Source organism: Leiobunum rupestre, chromosome 1, assembly GCF_980474605.1.
Source record: "Leiobunum rupestre chromosome 1, qqLeiRupe1.1.hap1, whole genome shotgun sequence".
Lineage (NCBI taxonomy): Eukaryota > Metazoa > Arthropoda > Arachnida > Opiliones > Sclerosomatidae > Leiobunum > Leiobunum rupestre.
Window position 1 is genome coordinate 35702555 of NC_143384.1, and position 20435 is coordinate 35722989.

General features: G+C 35.7%; 2 protein-coding genes across 5 annotated transcripts in view; both read right to left on the reverse strand.

Moving 5' to 3' along the window:
• LOC149962220 (multidrug resistance-associated protein 1-like) overlaps positions 1 to 20435 on the reverse strand; it is a 244146-nt gene that overhangs the window by 41054 nt on the left and 182657 nt on the right. The window lies entirely within an intron of this gene.
• LOC149962223 (ATP-binding cassette sub-family C member 3-like) overlaps positions 6673 to 20435 on the reverse strand; it is a 31884-nt gene continuing 18121 nt past the window's right edge. Inside the window, exons 6-10 of the mRNA XM_090155766.1 lie at positions 17116 to 17177; positions 16493 to 16633; positions 13462 to 13611; positions 9039 to 9213; positions 6673 to 7071 (exon numbers count right to left, since the gene is read on the reverse strand). Of these exons, the coding sequence (XP_090011892.1) occupies positions 6673 to 7071; positions 9039 to 9213; positions 13462 to 13611; positions 16493 to 16633; positions 17116 to 17177 (927 nt within the window). The remainder of the gene's footprint in view (positions 7072 to 9038; positions 9214 to 13461; positions 13612 to 16492; positions 16634 to 17115; positions 17178 to 20435) is intronic.

A 20435-nucleotide genomic window follows, 5' to 3' on the forward strand; every position in this document is an offset into this window, starting at 1 on the left:
TTTATTTAAATTAATTGATTTATAACCAAGTGATCGAAATTATCCCAATTTCTAGTTATTACTGCCCCAAAAACCCCTATAGCATTAGGGTGTCGGTCAAGAGTCGGGTATGGGTCTAAAAGTCGTTTTCAGGTCGACGACCGTATGCCGACTCAAATTGTTCAATTTTTTCAAACCCCAAAAATTACAAATTTCCATTTTGAGACTTTATAAAGTCGGCAAGTCGACTTTAATGTACAGTCGATATGCCGACTTGATAAGGACCACACATGTTTTTTTTTCATATTTTTAAAATAATTGTATTTTATTGTATAATTATACTTGAAGTTAATTTTTACTAATTATGATTAATTAATTTTGAGAAATTAGTTTGCATAAGAAGTTACTTCCCCTGTAGCAAATTAGAGTCGGGCCGACGTCGGCAAAAGGTACTAAACACTAAAGTCGGCCGACCTTTGGATTGAGGGTCAAAATGTCGTAGGGGTAAAATGGTCGGCCGACTACAAAACGTCGACTCTTTACCGCCAATTAATAGACCTAAGAACCGACTCCGAAACGACGTCGGGCCGACTTTATGTTAATGCTTATTTCCGACCCAAAACTGATCTCATTATTAGATTTTCGAATACAAATAAGTTTGAAGAAAAATTAAAAGTGAATAAAAAATTCATCATCATCAAATAGTCAGAAAATAATTAAAATATCCCCTTTTCCTAAATAAATATGGTCGGTTTCATAAAGTTAATGTCGAATCCAATAATTAAATGTAAGGTCTATTTTAAGTTGGATAATGGTCGGCATACCAACCATAAATAGTCCCAAAAAAGGATTTACGGTTTTAGTGTCGAAAAACGTTTCGACGTTTTTAGGTCGGCATTTGGTCGTCGACTATAAACCATTGAATTGGGAATAATACTGCTAGAATTAAAATTACGATTTCAGTTGCCATGGTTACGCGGGACCTAGTCTGATAAGACTGTACGAAATTCATCTCTATAATTAGGCGGCCATCTATATTTTGTAAAGTTATATGGCTAAAATAAATTATTTTATTATATTAATTATAATAACTCATCGTAACTTGAGTTAAAAAGAAACGTGTTGACAGAATAAAATTATTTTTAAACAACTTCAAAGGTTTGTTTGTTACGAGAAATCATACATTCCAATTTCGCAACAGATTCGTGAAAAAATTCAATTGCAATAGTTGCCACCAATAGAGACAGATGCCCCCACGGTAGAACGATAAAGTTGATAAAGTCTCTTTATGGAACTAAATTGATCCCGCGCCAGCCAGGTTTAGTTGTACCTCTATTTATTCCCAACTCAATGCTATAAACCGACTTTTCGACGGTACCCCGACTCTAAACCAAAGACTATATATAAATAGACTGGCGTGTTCAATGGCTCAACTTGCATACGATAGCAGACGCTGGTCAAAATTTTCCCCGCGGTTCAGAGTGCTACTAGTGGCGCCTCTAACGGCTGGTTAAAGGCTTCTCCCGTGTTTCGAAAGTGTTAACAGGTTTTTTGTATAGAGACGCCTGTCTAGTAAGCGAAGTATATACAGTCTTTGCTCTAAACCGACTTCATGTGTTACAGGGGTTTGCGATTTACGATATTATTTCAAAATATAAATTCCTGATTTTTATTGATATTGATTAATTATACTCTAAATAGATTAAAAAATTTAAAATGTATTAATAAATAGGCCTATTGATACGAGCACAAACGTTTTTCAAACGCTTCATAGTTTAAAAAATTCAAAAGCAGGCGCCAGTTGATACTTTCGCAGCGCCATCTCCGGACTAGCAGCATGTTAGACGCTTATTGGCGAACTCGCTTGAGATGAGAGGTGTAATTGTTGACTTGTGCGCTTAATTTTCTATTAAAAATTAATGGAAAAATCATTGAAATCTTGAGAAATACATTAAATCGAAACTAACAAAGTAAGTTTTTCAATAATATATCAATATAAATAATATCTATATCAATTAATTATACCTTTGTGAATAATGTTTTGCATGAGTGGTTAGGCCTTGGCAATTACAAGGTCATGTGTTTTATAAATAACATATAAAATAGACTACAACATTAAAAGATAATGATATTTGTTAAAAGTATTTGAATTGTAATTGTTTTTACGTATTAAAATCTATAAGCTTAATTAAAATGTTTCTTTTCTATATCACTACTATATTAATTCTATGTACTTCGCCAAAAGATTTTCAGTCTTATATATTGTTTGGATTAGTTCTATTAATATAAATAGCTCATTTTTGTTTACAAAATAATTGAAAATTATTATCGATTCAATATCAGCTAAATTACTGTTAAGGCATCAAATTGGTATTAATTGGGAGTTCCGAAGTGCGATTTCATTTGACGTCGGCACAACGTCGTTTCCGAGTCGGAAATATGCCTTTGTGAAGTCGGCCCATAGTCATTTCTGAGTCGGCCTATAGTCATTTCTGAGTCGGCCCATAGTCATTTCTGAGTGGGCCCATAGTCATTTCTGAGTCGGCCCATAGTCATTTCTGAGTCGGTCCATAGTCATTTCTGAGTCGGTCCATAGTCCTTTCTGAGTCGAATTTTTTTGTCGATCGACGGTCGGCCGACTACTTTTTTACTAGGACATTTCGACCTTTCAGAGTGGGGTGGCCCGACAGTAGGCCGACCTTTCTGTTTTAAGACACTAGCCGACGTCGGCTCGACTCTAAAATGCTACAGGGGAAAATATATATATTTTCTGTAGGCGTACAGGCACCATGGAGAAAAGGGGGTGGAGAGGAAGCGACCGCGTTTTCTTAGTAAGAGGCTTGACCCCATCACCCCACAAGCAGGCGGAGCAAGGGGTCGAAAAAAAGGGGGACGCGGTTCTCTTTCTCAGCGCTATCGGTTGCCAGTTCCTGCCTCTAGTTCGAACCTTTCACTAACGCCATCTTCCGAAGAATTTAGTAGACTTATTTAAAAAAAAAAAAAAGTCGTTACAATTATGGCGGTCTTAATTGTAATGATTTAGTATTTTATAACAAAGGAGTATAATTAATTAGGAAAATGGTGAGATATTGCATGTACCGTAGCTGTAAGAGTCATAAAAACACTAAAATGAAAAAATGTGCTTCACAAACTTTGAACTCCGAAACAATTCGGTTTTTTTCCTGTCCCTAAACCAACCACGGAATACGATAGATGTGTAAGAGGGTTACATGCAGTTTATAGGCCTGAAATACAAACAACCAATATTAAAAAACATCATTATGTCTGCGCTAATCATTTTTTTGGCGGAATTGGACCAACAACTGACCATCCTGACCCTATATCTGACTATGAAATATGTTCGAAGCTTGACCATCAGGTGAGTTGAATCATTATATTTCAAAAAATTATTATTCTAATTGCCGACCCATTAATTTTACTTAGCCATTAGTTACTAACATCCCTTGCGAAGAAATAGCGACACTGACTGTAAATAATGGAGAATCTGAAGCAGATCCAAAAACCCTGGTTGAAGAAAATATAGTGAGTCACACATAAGTCCTCAATGCTCAAATATAAATAAAAATAATGTATTTTTAATATTAGGTCATCGAGGGTACTGATGAAAATTTTGTACTTCAAGAAATTCCGATTCCAGTTATTCGGGCTCTCGAAAACAGAGAAACACCATTTCAGCCTATTGAATCTCTTGAACACCTTGCCAAAGAATTTTTAAATTACCAATCAAAAAATGTGGAATCTATTAAACGGAGCATGGAATTAAAGCGTGGAACTATCCAAAATTCCAACAATATAACAAGCTTAGTTTTGACAAATGGGGATTTGACAAAAATCATTTTGAAGTCAACTATGATTGTTACACTAATATTTTGCGATAGGGAAATTACTGATTGCCATGCTGTTCTTAACAGCTCTTCATGTAATTTCCGAGGTAAAATGAAGTTGCTATGTGATTTAATGGAAATTATGCTTGAAGTAGAAAGTTGGAATTGTTGCCAAGGTATTCAGGGTGAATTGTTTGATTCTTTTAAAGACGGTTACCTTAAATCAATTTACGTTTGCTCATCAAGTAAATCTTTAAGAGCTGATAAATGTCAAAACCTTTTCCTGGATGAAAATGATCTGTGTAAGAACTGTCGTCTGTCAAAGAAGGTATTATAGAGAAGAAAACAACGAGAAAAAAACGTCTAATAACTCCAAACCATAACAGCAAATTTATAAACATAAGATTCCTAAATGCGAAACGCATTCGAGAAAAATATGACTCTTTATACACCGTAAGCTCTACACAAAAAAAGAAAAATCCAACATTTGGAAGAGAAGATTAAGAAAAGCTACCAGAAAAATTGAATTTTTATGTCTCAAGAAGAAAGCAACGAATTCGAAGAAATTTTAAATAAAAATAATTTTCATAGCAAAACGGTTTTCCAGAAGTTGTTATTACGGGAGCAAATGAAACTGAATGCCTCAAATAAATCAAGGCCCCGTAAATGGCATCCTGCCATTATACAGTGGTGCCTTTCAATAAAAGCCAAGTCGCCAACAACATATGAAGCTTTAAGGCAGGCTATTCAATTGCCTTCAAAAAGGACTTTGTTTAATTACATCGAAAAGTGGTTTTGACCAGGCTAATCTATTAGAAATGACTAAGAAAATTGATTTGGACTCTCTAGACGAACACCAAAAATATTTATCATTAATATTTGATGAAATACAAGTAAAACAAGACCTAGTATTCCGGAGTAATACTGGTGAACTCGTAGGTGCCACCAATTTGAATATGTTCAGAAACAAAGTAGCAGAAACTGAGAAGAAAATAAAAAACACGACTGAAGATGGGAATAGCCATGTAGATCTAGCCACTCACATATTACAACTTATGTTCAGAGGTATAACTACAAACTTCAAATATGCCTACGCATATTTTCCTTGCGATAAACTAACAGCCGAAGACTTATACTATATACTATGGGAAGCAATTGAGCATTTGCAAGGAGTGGGATTTAAAATTATTTCAGTTGTATGCGATAAGGCTGCAACTAATCAGAAACTAATAAAGTTTTGTACTGAGAAGGAAGAAACTTTGCAGAAAGATGAAGTAGGCTATCGCTGCAAAAATCCCTTCAACAATTTTGAACCACTATACTTTGCCACTGTGTTAAGACAGCCAAAAATGGCTTAGCCAACAGTGGTAAAATGAAAAAGCACAAAGACGGAGTTCTAAGACAAATCAGGCTACTGAGAAAAAATGGAAAGTATTTGCTATGGAAGCATGTTGTTAATACTTTTGAGCGAGATTCATCTACGTTATTAAGGCTGGCACCCAAACTCACATAAAATCATGTTTACCCCAATGCCTTCAGCTGTATGAAAGTTAAATTATGCGTCCAAGTAATGAGCATCACCACAGCTAATGCCATGGAACAAGTCGAACAACTTGTAGGAGATGAAGCCTACGAGACTATTAAATTTCTACGGATGTGTGATCAGTTTTTTGACATACTTAATGAATCTAATTTTTTTGATTCGAAAAGAAAACGAAAGCCAGCCTTAGCTCCCTTTAATTGTTTGGATGATGGGTGTTTTGAGGTAAAAAAAATTAAAATCTTAAAATGTTTAAGAAATTATTTATTTTTTATTTTTTTAATATTTAAGGGGTTGAGAAAAACCTTTCTTGGGTATCTGAATGAATGGGAGGAAGAAATTAATCAGATGGACGTAGATGATGACTCTACCCGCTCTAAAATGCTCCTCAGCCGAGAAACATTAGAGGGATTTCGTATCACTGGTAAGATTATTTAGCGACTATTTAATTTAAAGTAAATTATATAATAACTCTTCGTCGTGCAATTCTTTTTAGTTCATTCCACAATAGATGTTATTAGATATATGTTGGAGAAGGGGGCACCGTTCGTATTAACAGCGATATTCAATCAAGACCCTGTCGAACAATACTTCAGCAAGCAACGGGCGGCCTCGGGAGCTGGAGAAAATCCCACTGTCCGTCAATATGGACAAGGGGTAAAGAGGATAAAATTGATGAAATCCCTTATTCCAAAAACTAAAAATGAAAATTGTTCTAAAACTGTCCAAAAAAAAGAGCTTGAAGAAAAAAACCGCTCGTGAAGCCTTTCGTTTTTAAATTTTTATTGATATAAAACTGATCATTTACTGCTTATTTACATTAAAAGCAATTTTATTTTGGGTTATAACTTTTAATTCCTTCCGTATTCCGCTGCTATTCAAGGTATCTCGTTTCTGGTACTGAAAATATGTTTTGCTTTTTCTTGTTAGGCTTTTCAAATGGCAGTTAATTAGTATTTGAAAGTACCTAAGTTTGGCATTCTTCGAATTTTCTAAATCACTGCCCCATAATTTTTCCCACAATTCACTAATAATAGACTCCTTATCCAGCTCCCCTTTTATGTTAATATTTCTCGTTGTATTTAGCCGTAATGGATCTTTAAAGTCAACAAATATGCAAATATTATCACAGGCTTTCTTGAAAAAACTATAGGCATTCTCCGATAAATACAATAAACCCCCTCTATCTTGTTTCTGAGTCCACGCTTGATATTCTTGGTTGGCGTCCAATTTTTTGATTAGACAGTTCCTCCAAAATTCTTCACAATCATAAAAGCCAATAATTTTGTCTAACGTATATCCAGCCACTTAATGTAACGTATTTGCTTCTTTTGCCTTCAAATCTGAGGCACTGAGTTGGCACGCAAATACATTTAGATTTTTAACTGTTTTACTAGTTGCAGTTGTATTTTGACTATTTTCGATTTCATTATAGTGGTTAGAAAGTTCATCAAAAAAGCGAACTAGGAATATTGCAATAACAAGGTCTTGATCCTCGTTATTTAATTCTTTGAAATTTTTTAGTGGAACGAATGACACTTTTAGCTGGCCATAGAAGCTTCTTGAAGACATCAAATTATTTCGGTTAAAAGTAAACCTCTGTTTGTCTAGCATGCCATTAACAGGGTCAGCAAATGCGTCTAAAAAGTTTATCGCCTCTTCAGTTAACTCGCAAATATTTTCCTCTTGTATTTGTTTTAAGGCATTCTATTTTGAGGAATGTGAAAAAAGTCGGTAATTTATCGAAGATTTATTGAAATTAAAATATATCTAATCTTTTCGCTTTTTAATTTTACAATAATTATGGTCTATGACCAAGCCCCCGTCTCTTTTATCCATATCTTTCAGAATCTAGCACTCACTCCACGGTGACACACAAAGCATGGAGAAACGCGTTTTAAACCATGTTTTAGCCATTACAAAAATACCGCCCATGGTCCGCCTAAAAAATAGTTGTAGATGGCGCGATATACCACGAAAAAAAAACGCAAAAATTCGTTGCCATAGTAACCGATAGCGCTGAGCAAGAGAACCGCGTCCCCCTTATTTTCGACCCCTTGCTCCGCCTGCTTGTGGGGTGATGGGGTCAAGCCTCTTACTAAGAAAACGCGGTCACTTCCTCTCCACCCCCTTTTCTCCATGCAGGTACTATATGTCAAGGCAAACTGTTTGCCAATTTCTCAAAACTTGCGTTGATAAACATCGCATGAAAGTGAAATTTTAATTTTGCAAATTTTATTGTTGCTTAGTGTAAGCAAGAATGTATTTATTTATACTCAGGGAGAATGAATATGTCGAGACTATCGACGGACACGTTGAGGCCCTAACCTCGTCGCGCTAAGGGGGGGGAGGAAAAAAGAGGCGGTCTTATTTTTTGCGTCCTCGCAGCAGAGTTAATCGCGTCGAAAAACGTAATTTTTAAGAACCAATGAGATTGCAGTATTATTTGATTTTATTAAAGTGGAGGAGCATATACCGGTGGCCCCAACGGGTGGAATTGGAGAAACGCTAAAAATAATCTCGACATATTCATTTTCCCTGAGTATAAATAAATACATTCTTGGTGTAAGTGAATAGAATCATTGTTAAAACAAATAAATGGGGTTTGCTGACTAGAAAGAGCTAAAACCACATAGAATTGTCTTAACAATAAACTTGATGTTGCATGTTACAAAAATGTCTCGATTTCTTCGAAACATAAATGGTTTCAAAGATTTTTTGATATGTTGGGTTTTTGCAACTTAATCTTGTCCGAAGCATGTTTACTGACGTGGTTTATTAAATTTAAAATAATTAATTACTTTCTTCACTTTGCAATCAATAAATAACCAAATGTGGAGTTTCATTGGTTAGCAAAAGAAGATACAAACTGGGTGATAGCCGTTTAATTTTGTTACTATCTTGATTTTTTCAAAAAGAAATTGCGGAAGTTGAGATAAATTAGAAATTAGGGATAAAGATAACAAAAACTACAGTGATGGATGGAATGGTGTTCAATATTACAAAAATTGATATACTCGGGGCTTAGTTTGCTATTGGATATTCAAAAAGATCGAATCTAAGCCGTAAAATTTCATTATTTTTATTGATATAAAGGAGTAAAAACGCGAACAAGTAAAGAGACCAAGAAGTGGGGGAGAAAACTAAGCTTATCCTTATTGATATAAAGCTTTCTTTGTGCGTAAGTACAAGCAGCACCAACTTTGTTTTTTTTTAATTTTCGCTAGGTTTTCTTTACAGTTCTTTGATTAAATGCTTCCCATTAAGTCACTTGTGCCGTAGATATCCAATTTCGTCGTTGAATAAATGGTCTGCTAGAAATTCTCAACAAATTTACGTTGTGCTTAGCCCAATCAATTCCCCTGAAATCGAAGCTTAAAAAAAGAAAATATCACAACGACAGTTGGTTGGTAGTGACTTAAATTTTAATGCTGTTGGAAACCTTTCAAGCATTGTGTGCAATTTTTGGTATCATCTTATATAGCCTCATAAAGAACTGAGGAGAGAACTTGGGTTCGATGTTTTAGCGAATTTCCAAAACCAGGTCTGAGAAAACCAGACCGTGGCGATCCTCCATTTAGGCGCGTATCTGGGAAGTGCCTCTTTCTTTTCTGCCTCCCCCATTTGCTACCGTGGATCGTTGCTCTTGGCTGCAAGTTGTAGGTTTTGCTTACCTTTTTATATAAACAACTGACAGTTGATGATCGTAATGCTGATGCTAATGTAAGAGCAAGTTTACATCTATATTCGGAGATTATATTTCTAATGAAAGATGTAACAGTAAGAAGAATGACGAAGAGTATTCCATGCCACATTGGAGAATCAGATGAGGCGAATTCAATGAGCCACCTAGAACATAAAACAGTCCTTTCATTTTCTTAACATATGCTATTCAAATATTTTGCATCAAAACGTCGAAGCCGCCCATTAAAAAAAAACAACAAGCAAAATTGTACCATGGTAGTAAGTGTTCAGAATATTTATCTTGCATCTAGTTACGGCAAAGAAAAATATTTGAGGAATCTCGATATTCATAATCAATTGCAGTTTTAATATTATTTCATTACTTACGTTTTTGAAATAGCTTTTAAATAACAATAGAATACCGTAATCAGAGTGACCGATAAAATATAAAACGTAAATATCGGTTGTTTACTATAGTTATACAGGGTCTTTTTTTTTGCTCGGAAAAGTGTTTTTTTTCAAAAACTATTTATAGTACCGATTTCAAATTTGGAAGGTCAATTCTCTATACCGGGGGACATCAGTTTGAGAAATTTGAGCGTTTTCGGTAATGTTTTTCACCAATTTTGAAAAATTATTTTTCGACCACTAGGTGCGAGATAAAAAATTTCTATTATAAAGTTGTAGGCCGTCATCGAAAACCCTTAAAAATTGTTCACTCGACGAAAAACAATTTATTTATCAGTGAAAATTCGAGCTTGAAAAATTTACAAGTTGGTGAAGCCAAATTACGATTGTTTGAAACGATAATTGAAACCGAATTACCTAATCCAGTTGAAACTTTGGTTAAAAAAAACGACCGGATTTAAAAAACACGAGGCTATAGGTCAATCCTAAACATGCATTGGGTATTTAAAGGAAAACTTTGGGAGATTATTATCAGTGTTTGATAATATTTCGAACAATGCCTCGTTATTCAGTAGCTGAGCGTACCGAGATAGTTGCCATTTACTATGGAGAAGCAGCGCAAAACCTTAGAAGAGTGACTGAAATCTTCGCAGAAAGACATCCAAATGGAGCACCATCTGTAAATACAGTAAGACGAGCAATTCACGATTTCAATCAATTAGGTAACTTGCAACCTAGGTTTCGCGGATTGGGTCAACCGGATTTAGACTTCGAGAACAATGTACTCGCGTACTTTGTGGCATATCCTCGTCACAGTTGCGCTAACGCCGCTGCTGATTTGGGTTGTTCTGCAAATCGTGTGTGGAAAATTCTTCGTAAGAATCGCTATCACCCATACAGAGCTACGCTCCACCAAGGACTAATTGACGGAGACCATCAAAGACGTTATGAATTTAGCAACTGGTTACTAAATGCTGTCCAAGAAGATAGACAATTTTTGCGCCATGTTTTGTTCTCCGACGAAGCGTCATTTTCTAGAGATGGGCCCTTTAATCATCAAAACAGCCATCTTTGGTCTGACATCAACCCACATTGGGGTTTTGAATATCATCACCAGGTTCAATTTGAACGGGTCAATGTTTGGGTTGGACTTGTTGGAAACCGTTTGATTGGTCCCTTTTTCCTGCCGACGAACCTCAACGGCCAAAGGTATTTACATTTTCTACAGAACGAACTGAGTGACGCAATCGACGACCTTCCATTGGCTGAAAGACGTCAGTTGTGGTTTCAGCAAGATGGCGCCCCTCCGCATTTTTTCCCGGCAAGTAACTGAGCACCTCAACAACGAGTTTCCTGAAAGGTGGATAGGGAGAAATGGTCCAGTGCATTGGCCAGCAAGGTCACCTGACCTAACACCGCTGGATTATTTTCTCTGGGGATTCGTTAAAGCAACGGTATACGCCACGCCCATTGAAACTAGGGAGGAACTCATTAGACGAATAATCAGTGCTTGCCGAGACGTCACACCAGAAATGGTAGAGAAAGCGTTTGAGAACTTAATTGTCCGCGCACAAACCTGTGTTGCAGCCAATGGTGATATTATTGAAAATGTTTTGTTAAAATTTATGTGAATAAAATATCTGCATTTAAAAATCAAACGTGTACATTTTTTCAAGTGTGAAAACTCTACTACGTTTGTATTAGACTTGTTCCCTTTTCAATTATCGTTTCAAACAATCGTAATTTGGCTTCACCAACTTGTAAATTTTTCAAGCTCGAATTTTCACTGATAAATAAGTTGTTTTTCGTCGAGTGAACAATTTTTAAGGGTTTTCGATGACGGCCTACAACTTCATAATAGAAATTTTTTATCTCGCACCTAGTGGTCGAAAAATAATTTTTCAAAATTGGTGAAAAACATTACCGAAAACGCTCAAATTTCTCAAACTGATGTCCCCCGGTATAGAGAATTGACCTTCCAAATTTGAAATCGGTACTATAAATAGTTTTTGAAAAAAAAAACACTTTTCCGAGCAAAAAAAAGACCCTGTATAACATAAGACAACCTAATCGCTTAACAACTGGAATTGTCACAGTAATGCAGGGTAACGGTAGGGTTATGTAGCTTTGCGGTATAATAACGGTATATATAATCACAACTACTCTCCCAATAGTGAACAGTGATAACTTCGTTTATTAGTTTATTTTACTTTATCCAAAACTTTTTTAACTCTTGTAATGAACTCTCTTCTACGTAGCGAGTATTACAATAAATTACTTAGATTTTTAAATATAAGAGACGCCTGCGTTTGGTTAAACAACATAAATTACTATTTATTAGAACTCACTAGTTTACTCAACGATCCTTTCTTACGCTTAATTGTTCCGCCGCTTGTCTCATACCTTCCCTTCTCTAGTCTCGTCTTCATCTATATCTATTTCTCCTGCACCTCTGGTATTTAACCACTAGAGGTGTTGGAGTTTGCCCCCTCCTGGGGCGCCCTCTATGGCGCCCTCTATGGCGGTCCTTACACTCTAAAATGTTTAAATAAGAGTTTCTTAAATCGCTGCTTTTTCGCTTCGTATGCAGCTTCTTCAAACCTCTTCACGTTATTAAATTTCTACAATTTGGCTTAGAAATAAAAATTATCCCAAAAATGGCCGTTGGTTTATCAGACGTTTAGCTAATTGTTCGACGGCCTAATCGGTATTTGAGATTCGATGACGTCAAATATGATATCAAATATGACGTCAAATATAACGTAGGGTACGGATGACCAATATCTGTGAAACAAATCATTAGTGAAGAAATAGAGCTAGTGGTATACTTATGAATAATTACGTTACATATGCTATTATGTATGGGCTTTTGATTTTCGAATATATGCCCGCAATTTGAAGAAACGCCATAGCGTTAAAGCAATTAAAGTAGCAATATAAATTTCATTGAAATGCTGAAACATACAGAGTGGAAAAGATCCGATCAACACTAAATTGTACTTAAAATCTCAAAATTGTGTATCTTCAAACTGCTGACGAAATAAATCGGTATACGAAACTACAGACTTATGTAACTGGATGTAAAATTACAGAGAAGCAAGACGCTTTTAGATTTCACTTGTAGTTATTAAGTATCATCTAATTGGATTATGAGTAATTAGAAATAAGACGAAAGTGTCAAGAAGAAGACAACGCTGTAATGTAAAAGCAAATTGGTTAACTCGGAACATAGGCCGTACTTAAATGAACACCCTTGGGTTAGAGGAAACATCGGCGTAAATGCTCAATGTATCTACCATCTTCGTATCGGCACTGTTAAATACGATTTTTTTTATCTTTGCGTACAGTTTGAAGCATTCTAGGAGCTATAATCTTGAACTTTCTGCGTGACGCCTTTAGTGACGCGATAAAAATACCATTAGCAGTGATTAAATATTTCTTTCCCATCTAATTTGATGGGGGGATCGTTTTCAATAAGATGACGAATGTTATGACATAAGTCTTGCGGTCTAATTAAATTTTCATCGTTTTATGCTTGAAGGTGGTGGATGTGGTAAGGGTAGTATTGCTGCCGATGTAAATTTTTAAGAATAGTCGAATGGCTTACTTCCAACTCTTCACTAACCGATCTACCGCTAGAGTGAGGATTGGAGTTTAAACGTGCTAGAACCTCCTCTACTAAGGCTTCATCCCCGACGTTCCGAGCCGCACAAAGTTTGTAACATTACCGCGTGGTCGCTTTATTGAAACTTTCGTCTTATCTCTAATTACTCATTATCCAATTAGATGGTACTTTATATCTATTGGTGAAATACAAAGAAGTCTAGCTTATTTCTAATTTTATACCCAGTAACATACGTCTGTACTTTCGTATGCCGATTTATTCCGTCGTAAATTTTGAGATTTTAAGTCAAATTAAGTATTGGTCTGATCTTATCCACCCTGTATAATGTTAGTAAATTGATATAATAAAATATCATGTAATTTATTAAAATCGAAACCTACTTGATAATTAATGGTAAGATCAAGGAAATAATATCAGCACCCATTTGTACAAAAGCAGTAAATATCAAAGACGGCCCAAACGCCTTCAATAGAGCGCTTTCTATATTGAAAATTGATGTGTTATTTTTTAATTCTTCTCTTCCATCGGCACTGTTAATATAAAAAACATTATCAGTCAAGCGTTGCTATTCCATGTAAGCTTCAACTCTATTAAGCACGCCGAGATTTTGAAGCAGTTGTTGGTGTTAGGGAACTAGTGCTTAGCTGTGGCAGGGCTGGCCCCAAACCTTTCAATTCCACTGTCCAGTAGTGACAAAGACCGCCTTTGTGTTGCAATTGCAGCTTTTATAATATATTATTACGTTTCAATGTAAATATGCATTTGATCATGAATAGTAACCTTAATACTAAACGCGTTATCATAATTAAGAAATTCCAAGTTTCATAGATATACAGCCAGAATTTGTGCAATTGATTTATTTCCATTTAGGTGTGTCACAATAATATGATTGCAACAGCGATACGATCAGACGAGACATATACCTAGGAAAAGGCAGGGGATGAAATACTTCCTGGAATTTCAATTGTATGGGTAAATCGTATTAAACCGAGTTTAGCTAGGTAAAAAATACCCAAAGTTAATATTTTGACCTTAAAATTGCATGCAACACCTTATGTTTTTTTAAATTTTCCAACAACTTCCGCCGACAAATTAATACAAGTATCAGTATCCACTAAGCAAAACAATAAATGTACGTTTGTAAAAATACTTGATGTTAACGCTGAACCTCCCAGCCCCAAAGAGATTTCATTGCAAGCACCACGCGAGACACTTTTTTTAGCTTTTAGTCTGTTATAGATATAGTTCCAAGGAACGATGTGCTATGGAAAATGAGGAGAATTTTCGTAATTATTTTATTATTATTACAAACGTATCAGTTGTTTGAAAGTTCAAAATACTTGTGCGGCAATAGGTGTCATGTGACAATGTTTTGTCTTTGTCACTTACGAGGAGTGTACCCGAGGTGTTAATCACCAATTTTGATAAAACTCGGGGGGCATGTAGACCTTGGGGTAACCTGAATTTTCATTAAGGGAAAAGTTACGCTGGGCATCCGTTTTGCTATGGCAACCGAAAATGTTTTTGACAACTTTAAATGAAAAAAATCGACATTTAAAAAAGCATGGGATTTTCTCGGAATTTTTCGAAAAATCAAAAAAAAATAAAATTTTCAAATCTTAACTAAAATGCTAAATTTGAAATATATTGGGTGAAATTCATCAGGTTGGGGTAAACTTCATCCAAATTTGGGTGAAATTGAGAAAATTTCAATGAATTTGATAAATGAAGGACAGATTTATTTTAGTCAATTTCAATTGATTTAAGACGATTGTAGTCGAAACTTATTTATTTTAAGTAAATACTGCTCTCCAATTCCGTTTGTTTAATAACCAAATTTCATTCATTTTATTCAATTTTAATCATTTTTAGCCACGTTTATGGCTGTTTTACCCAAATTTTGTCTTTCTATAATTTTACCCAATTGTAGCGGATATTAGTTGTTTTAACACCATTTTACCCAATTTTTGTCATTTGGACGAATTTTGATTATTTTACCCAAATTTTATCGTTTTACTCCATTTTAGACGATATTAGTTGGCTTACCACGATTTATCCATTTTTAAACATTTTAGGTCATTTTACCCAATTTTGGTTAACTTTTCCAATTTTTGTCGATTCCAAAAAAAAATATTTGACAAAACCCTTTTAAGGTAAAATTTTGCAAATATTCCTTCATTTATCAAATTCATTGAAATTTTCTCAATTTTACCCAAATTTGAATGAAGTTTACCCAAACTTGATGAATTTCACCCAAAATAGTTCAAATTTAGCATTTTAGTTGAGATTTGATAATTTTATTTTTTATTTGATTTTTCGATAATTTTTCACAGTGAAACCGAGAAAATCCAATGCTTTTTTAAATGTAGATTTTTTCATTTAAAGTTGTAAAAAACATTTTCAGTTGCCATAGCAAAACGGAAGCTCAGCGTAACTTTTCCTTTGGTGAAAATTCATGTTACCCCAAGGTCTACATACCTCCCGAGTTTCATCAAAATCGGTGATTAACACCTCAGGTACACTCCTCGTTAGCTGTAGCTCTTGAAGGTAGAGAGCACGCGCGTACAAATAAAGTACTAAAAAGCTTAATACTAATAATCAGCTAGGCTAATACCCAAGGCACCACCTTAGGCCCAAGTCATCTAGCGACTAATAATGCCTTTAAACAGGTGGTCGGGTTACAATGCGTAGGAGGGTGGTGGCAAGCCCTTCATGCCACGCGAGCCAACCGCTCCCTACACTAACTATTACCGTTAACCTCGACAAGTTTTTATGGGAAGGGGAAACCGAAGAACTCTTTAAAAACCTCTTTAACCAGTTAGGAGAGAACTTGCAAACTGATCGCAGAAAGAGTAGTTCCGAGTTTTCACGAAGTGCCACAAGTTGGGATCGAATCCTGCTCCTCTTGCTGCAAGGCGAAAGCGCTAACCACTCCGCCACCCCTTGTAACGCAGATAAAAACATTTTAAACTTATATTTTTTTGTTGTTTTTTAAGGAAACACCTATTACAACGCCAGCATTACTATTTTTAGTGACACCTGTCTCAAATAATTTTATTCATTTTCGAATAAAATTAAAGTTTAAATGAATTTCGGTAAATGGAAAACAGTGGGTTATTTCGCTTTTGTGGCGGATCATTAAAAACAATCCAGGTCTTCTTGCTGTATCTTCGGATTAAAAATCGGAGGAATTGTAACAAGAAAAATGAAATTTTATTTCGTAAAAAAACTAGATTATTGTTAAACTTATAGAAATTTATATTATAATATAAAACGTTACGCCAATACGATGAATAGACCCAGTCGTAATCGTCCAAAAAGTATAAATCTCAGATTTGCATAAATATATTGCACAAACAAGGAACATTTATCCACATAAAAATTTAGAAAATGATATTTAGTTGCTCTCACTTTTTTGTTTCTTTGGAAATAAGCGAATGCTTCGACATATATTTCTCCAGTTGAAAACTTGTGTTCTTAACGTTTAGATTTCGTTGCAATTTGGGTATGTCGGAGCTTTTTATTTCTCTTTTATATCCGATATATATTAACCTAAATGGAAAATGATAATTTACTGATAAAAGATTTTCCAAAGGGCAATATCTCCATTTATTGAAAACTTCGATTGATGTGCTATAAAAACGTATTTCATGAATTTCGCAGAATTAATTCATTAATTATTTAATGGTAGGGTTTAATGGACACATTTGTGCTTGCTACTTAAATTTAATCATTACAGAGTTAAGAAATAAAATTTGTTATTGAAATCTTATTAAGAGTCAAGATTCTACCTAAAGATATGATATTTTAAATGACTATTTGGAGTTCAACATAAGCGATGAGTTTAAAATTTAACCTGACTTATCAGCTTTAAACATTTTAGTTTAAGGTTTTCTTGCTTTTCGGAAATCATAGATCTATATCTAAATGATCACTACTAATGGTCATCTCAAGCTCCTCGCAGAAGGTTGAAGCCGGCTGTTGGTACAAGAAAGCCTACTTGGTCTCTGCTAACTCAAAAACGGCACACGTACTTGTTTATCCATGAAAAAGAACACTGTGAAATGAATGAAGCGTGCTCTTCGGGAGATTCCGTCTGTTCCAAATAAATGAACCATTTATATAACCGCGCGTATTATAAATCATTAAAAATTGAAACAAAACACCACTAATTTATACCGAATAAAAGCCGTTAATAGTTCTATACACAGCAAAACGAAGCCGGAAAAATATATCTGGCCAGACCCCTTAAGGTTAAAATTCGCAAGGTCCTCTGCCCAACACTACGTCCTAATGTCTCAGCCCATGAACGTAGTGAAATAAAACCGTGGGCGAGGTCTTCAATTAGAAATATGGACTAATTCTATATGGGCCTGTTCATAACTCTTGGTAAAGGAAAGCCCGCATATCACGCTACTTGACATCTAATACGCTAGACCTTACTCGGCCTTTTTTCCATTATTTGTAAGATATATTTTAATCATGAAAAAAAAAGGCCGCGCAAGGTCTATCGTATTTGATTTCACTACGTTCATGGGCTGAGACATTAGGACGTAGTGTTGGGCAGAGGACCTTGCTAATTTTAACCTTAAGGTTTTTCGTCAGATTTCATATATTTTTGTAGTTCCAGAACTATTAACCACTCTGCCCCCCCCCCCCCAACTTAAGCACTATTCCACCCCCGTAGATTTATAGTTAAAATTATACTATAATTATTTGTGTCGGGAAATTTAGTTGAAAAAATCACAAATTCCCGTAAGAAACTACAAACAATCATCCCGACACTTTGGGAAATTGGGACTTAGACCTCTCTAATACTTAATTGGCACCTCTAGAAAAGAATAAGACAAAGTGAGAGAATTTTCTTACGGTTTGGAAATCTGATCCTAAAACTTCCTCATTTCAAATTAAATAATTTTGAGACAATAGAGAGTTTAAGCTAACCCCTCCCCCCTCCTAAACAAACTTGTAGGGGAAAATTGTATGATTTTAGATTCTAAAAGTACGCTAACCATTTTACAATTTCTTACCTGGCACGTCTTGTAGTACTTCAATAATAATATTGAATATTCAAATTATTAAGCTAAATAAATATAGTGGGAGTTATGACAAGCTTTTCTTATTATATGAGAATGTATATTAAATACAAAATCGTAAATACTATTTTAAATTGAAACGTGACGAAGCGTTCTATAGTTTAGGTCTAAATAGTTATGATACTACATTTGTAGATATAGCGGAGACACGAAACCACGGAAACAAACATTTTCTGTTTGGACGCAATTCAAAATTTTAAAAAAAAATTGTGGTGGGGCTAAAGTTTTTCCTCATCAACTCGACGACGGTTAGTCACTGAGACTTATCCTTCGGCACTTCACAACAGAAAAGCAGGTGGAAGGTGACCAAAAATTTTAAGCAAATCGGATAAGTAGTTTTTGCTCGAGAGCGGTCTGCAAGAAGAAGATGAAAGTTTTTTTTGACATTTTGGCTATCTTTGAACTACGTCGCATTATTAGCATAACAGCCCTAGATTTATAGTTTTATTGTATGTTTCTCGTATGCGCCTGGTCTTTCTAATGGTATATTTCTTGTCTCGCTACTCTGAGTGGTTGAGGAGATACAAGGGGCGGAAATCGGCCCTTAGTTGCTTCGGGATAATACTAGCTCGGTCTCGAAAAGCTAGTCACTTTCCCGGACCTTGCTGTGGAGACTACAGTCCCTTCTCATTTGGGAAGCCATAAAATTTTAGGAAAACTTTGCCCCTCATCATATATTATTTTAATTAAGTAATATAGTTTGAATAAATAACTTTTCTTATCACTACCTTTTTCTGCATTATAATATAGTAATATCATTTTAATTACCTGTTTCATACATTTAAAAAAAATCATCGCAAGCTCTATTTCGATAATTGTCAAACCGTTTGTCCCATATTTCAGAGAGAAATGTTTTACCTTTTAAAAAAAATTGTTCTTTTTTAAATTTTGCCCATTTTGCTGCAGCTTTTTTCTTTTAATAGTTCTTTCTTTGTTAATGGTTTGGTTGGTATAAGAAAACACGATCAACACAAACCGAGACAAAAACTGCGGAATTTAAAAAAAAAATACAACGCAAATAATATATTGTTTGTACTACGCGACGCAAAATCTTTCGATTTAGGTTGGTGAACTTTCATTGGCTGAAGCCTATCACGTTATAATTCACGTGAACAACGTATCGCTAAAATCGCCCAGTGAGACGCGAAAAGTCTACTCTGGTTAGAAGAGAGTTATTTTCGCAGAATCGCGCTCGCTCGGAGGTTTTTCTCTACCCGCTTCCAAATATCGCGATCATAAAAACACCAAGAAATGTTATCGCGCAAATTTTTAACATATCTCTCGCAAATCGCTTGTCTTTTTCTCGCAAATCGCTCTCATGGAAACGGGCCTTAAGAGGATTCTCGTGGAAACGGGCCTTAAGAGGATTCTCATGGAAACGGGCCTTAAGAGGATTCTCATGGAAACGGGCCTTAAGAGGATTCTCATGGAAACGGGCCTTAAGAGGATTCTCGTGGAAACGGGCCTTAAGAGGATTCTCGTGGAAACGGGCCTTAAGAGGATTCTCATGGAAACGGGCCTTAAGAGGATTCTCGTGGAAACGGGCCTTAAGAGGATTCTCGTGGAAACGGGCCTTAAGAGGATTCTCGTGGAAACGGGCCTTAAGAGGATTCTCATGGAAACGGGCCTTAAGAGGATTCTCATGGAAACGGGCCTTAAGAGGATTCTCATGGAAACGGGCCTTAAGAGGATTCTCATGGAAACGGGCCTTAAGAGGATTCTCATGGAAACGGGCCTTAAGAGGATTCTCATGGAAACGGGCCTTAAGAGGATTCTCATGGAAACGGGCCTTAAGAGGATTCTCATGGAAACGGGCCTTAAGAGGATTCTCATGGAAACGGGCCTTAAGAGGATTCTCATGGAAACGGGCCTTAAGAGGATTCTCATGGAAACGGGCCTTAAGAGGATTCTCATGGAAACGGGCCTTAAGAGGATTCTCATGGAAACGGGCCTTAAGAGGATTCTCATGGAAACGGGCCTTAAGAGGATTCTCATGGAAACGGGCCTTAAGAGGATTCTCATGGAAACGGGCCTTAAGAGGATTCGCTGTTACGATTTTGAACTCTGGAGGCATGGCCTGCATCTGATAGCTCGTTTTAAGTGTTCTGCTCAAATAAAAAATATAACTTGCTAAGGAATGGAAAACGGAATCTAGGTGCTCTTGAGTGGGAGCGAGAAATTGTGGTCCGAAAATAAAATCAACACTAGTGTGCTGTGAAGACGATAGGCAAACTATAGCTTCCATTTTTGGATTGTAT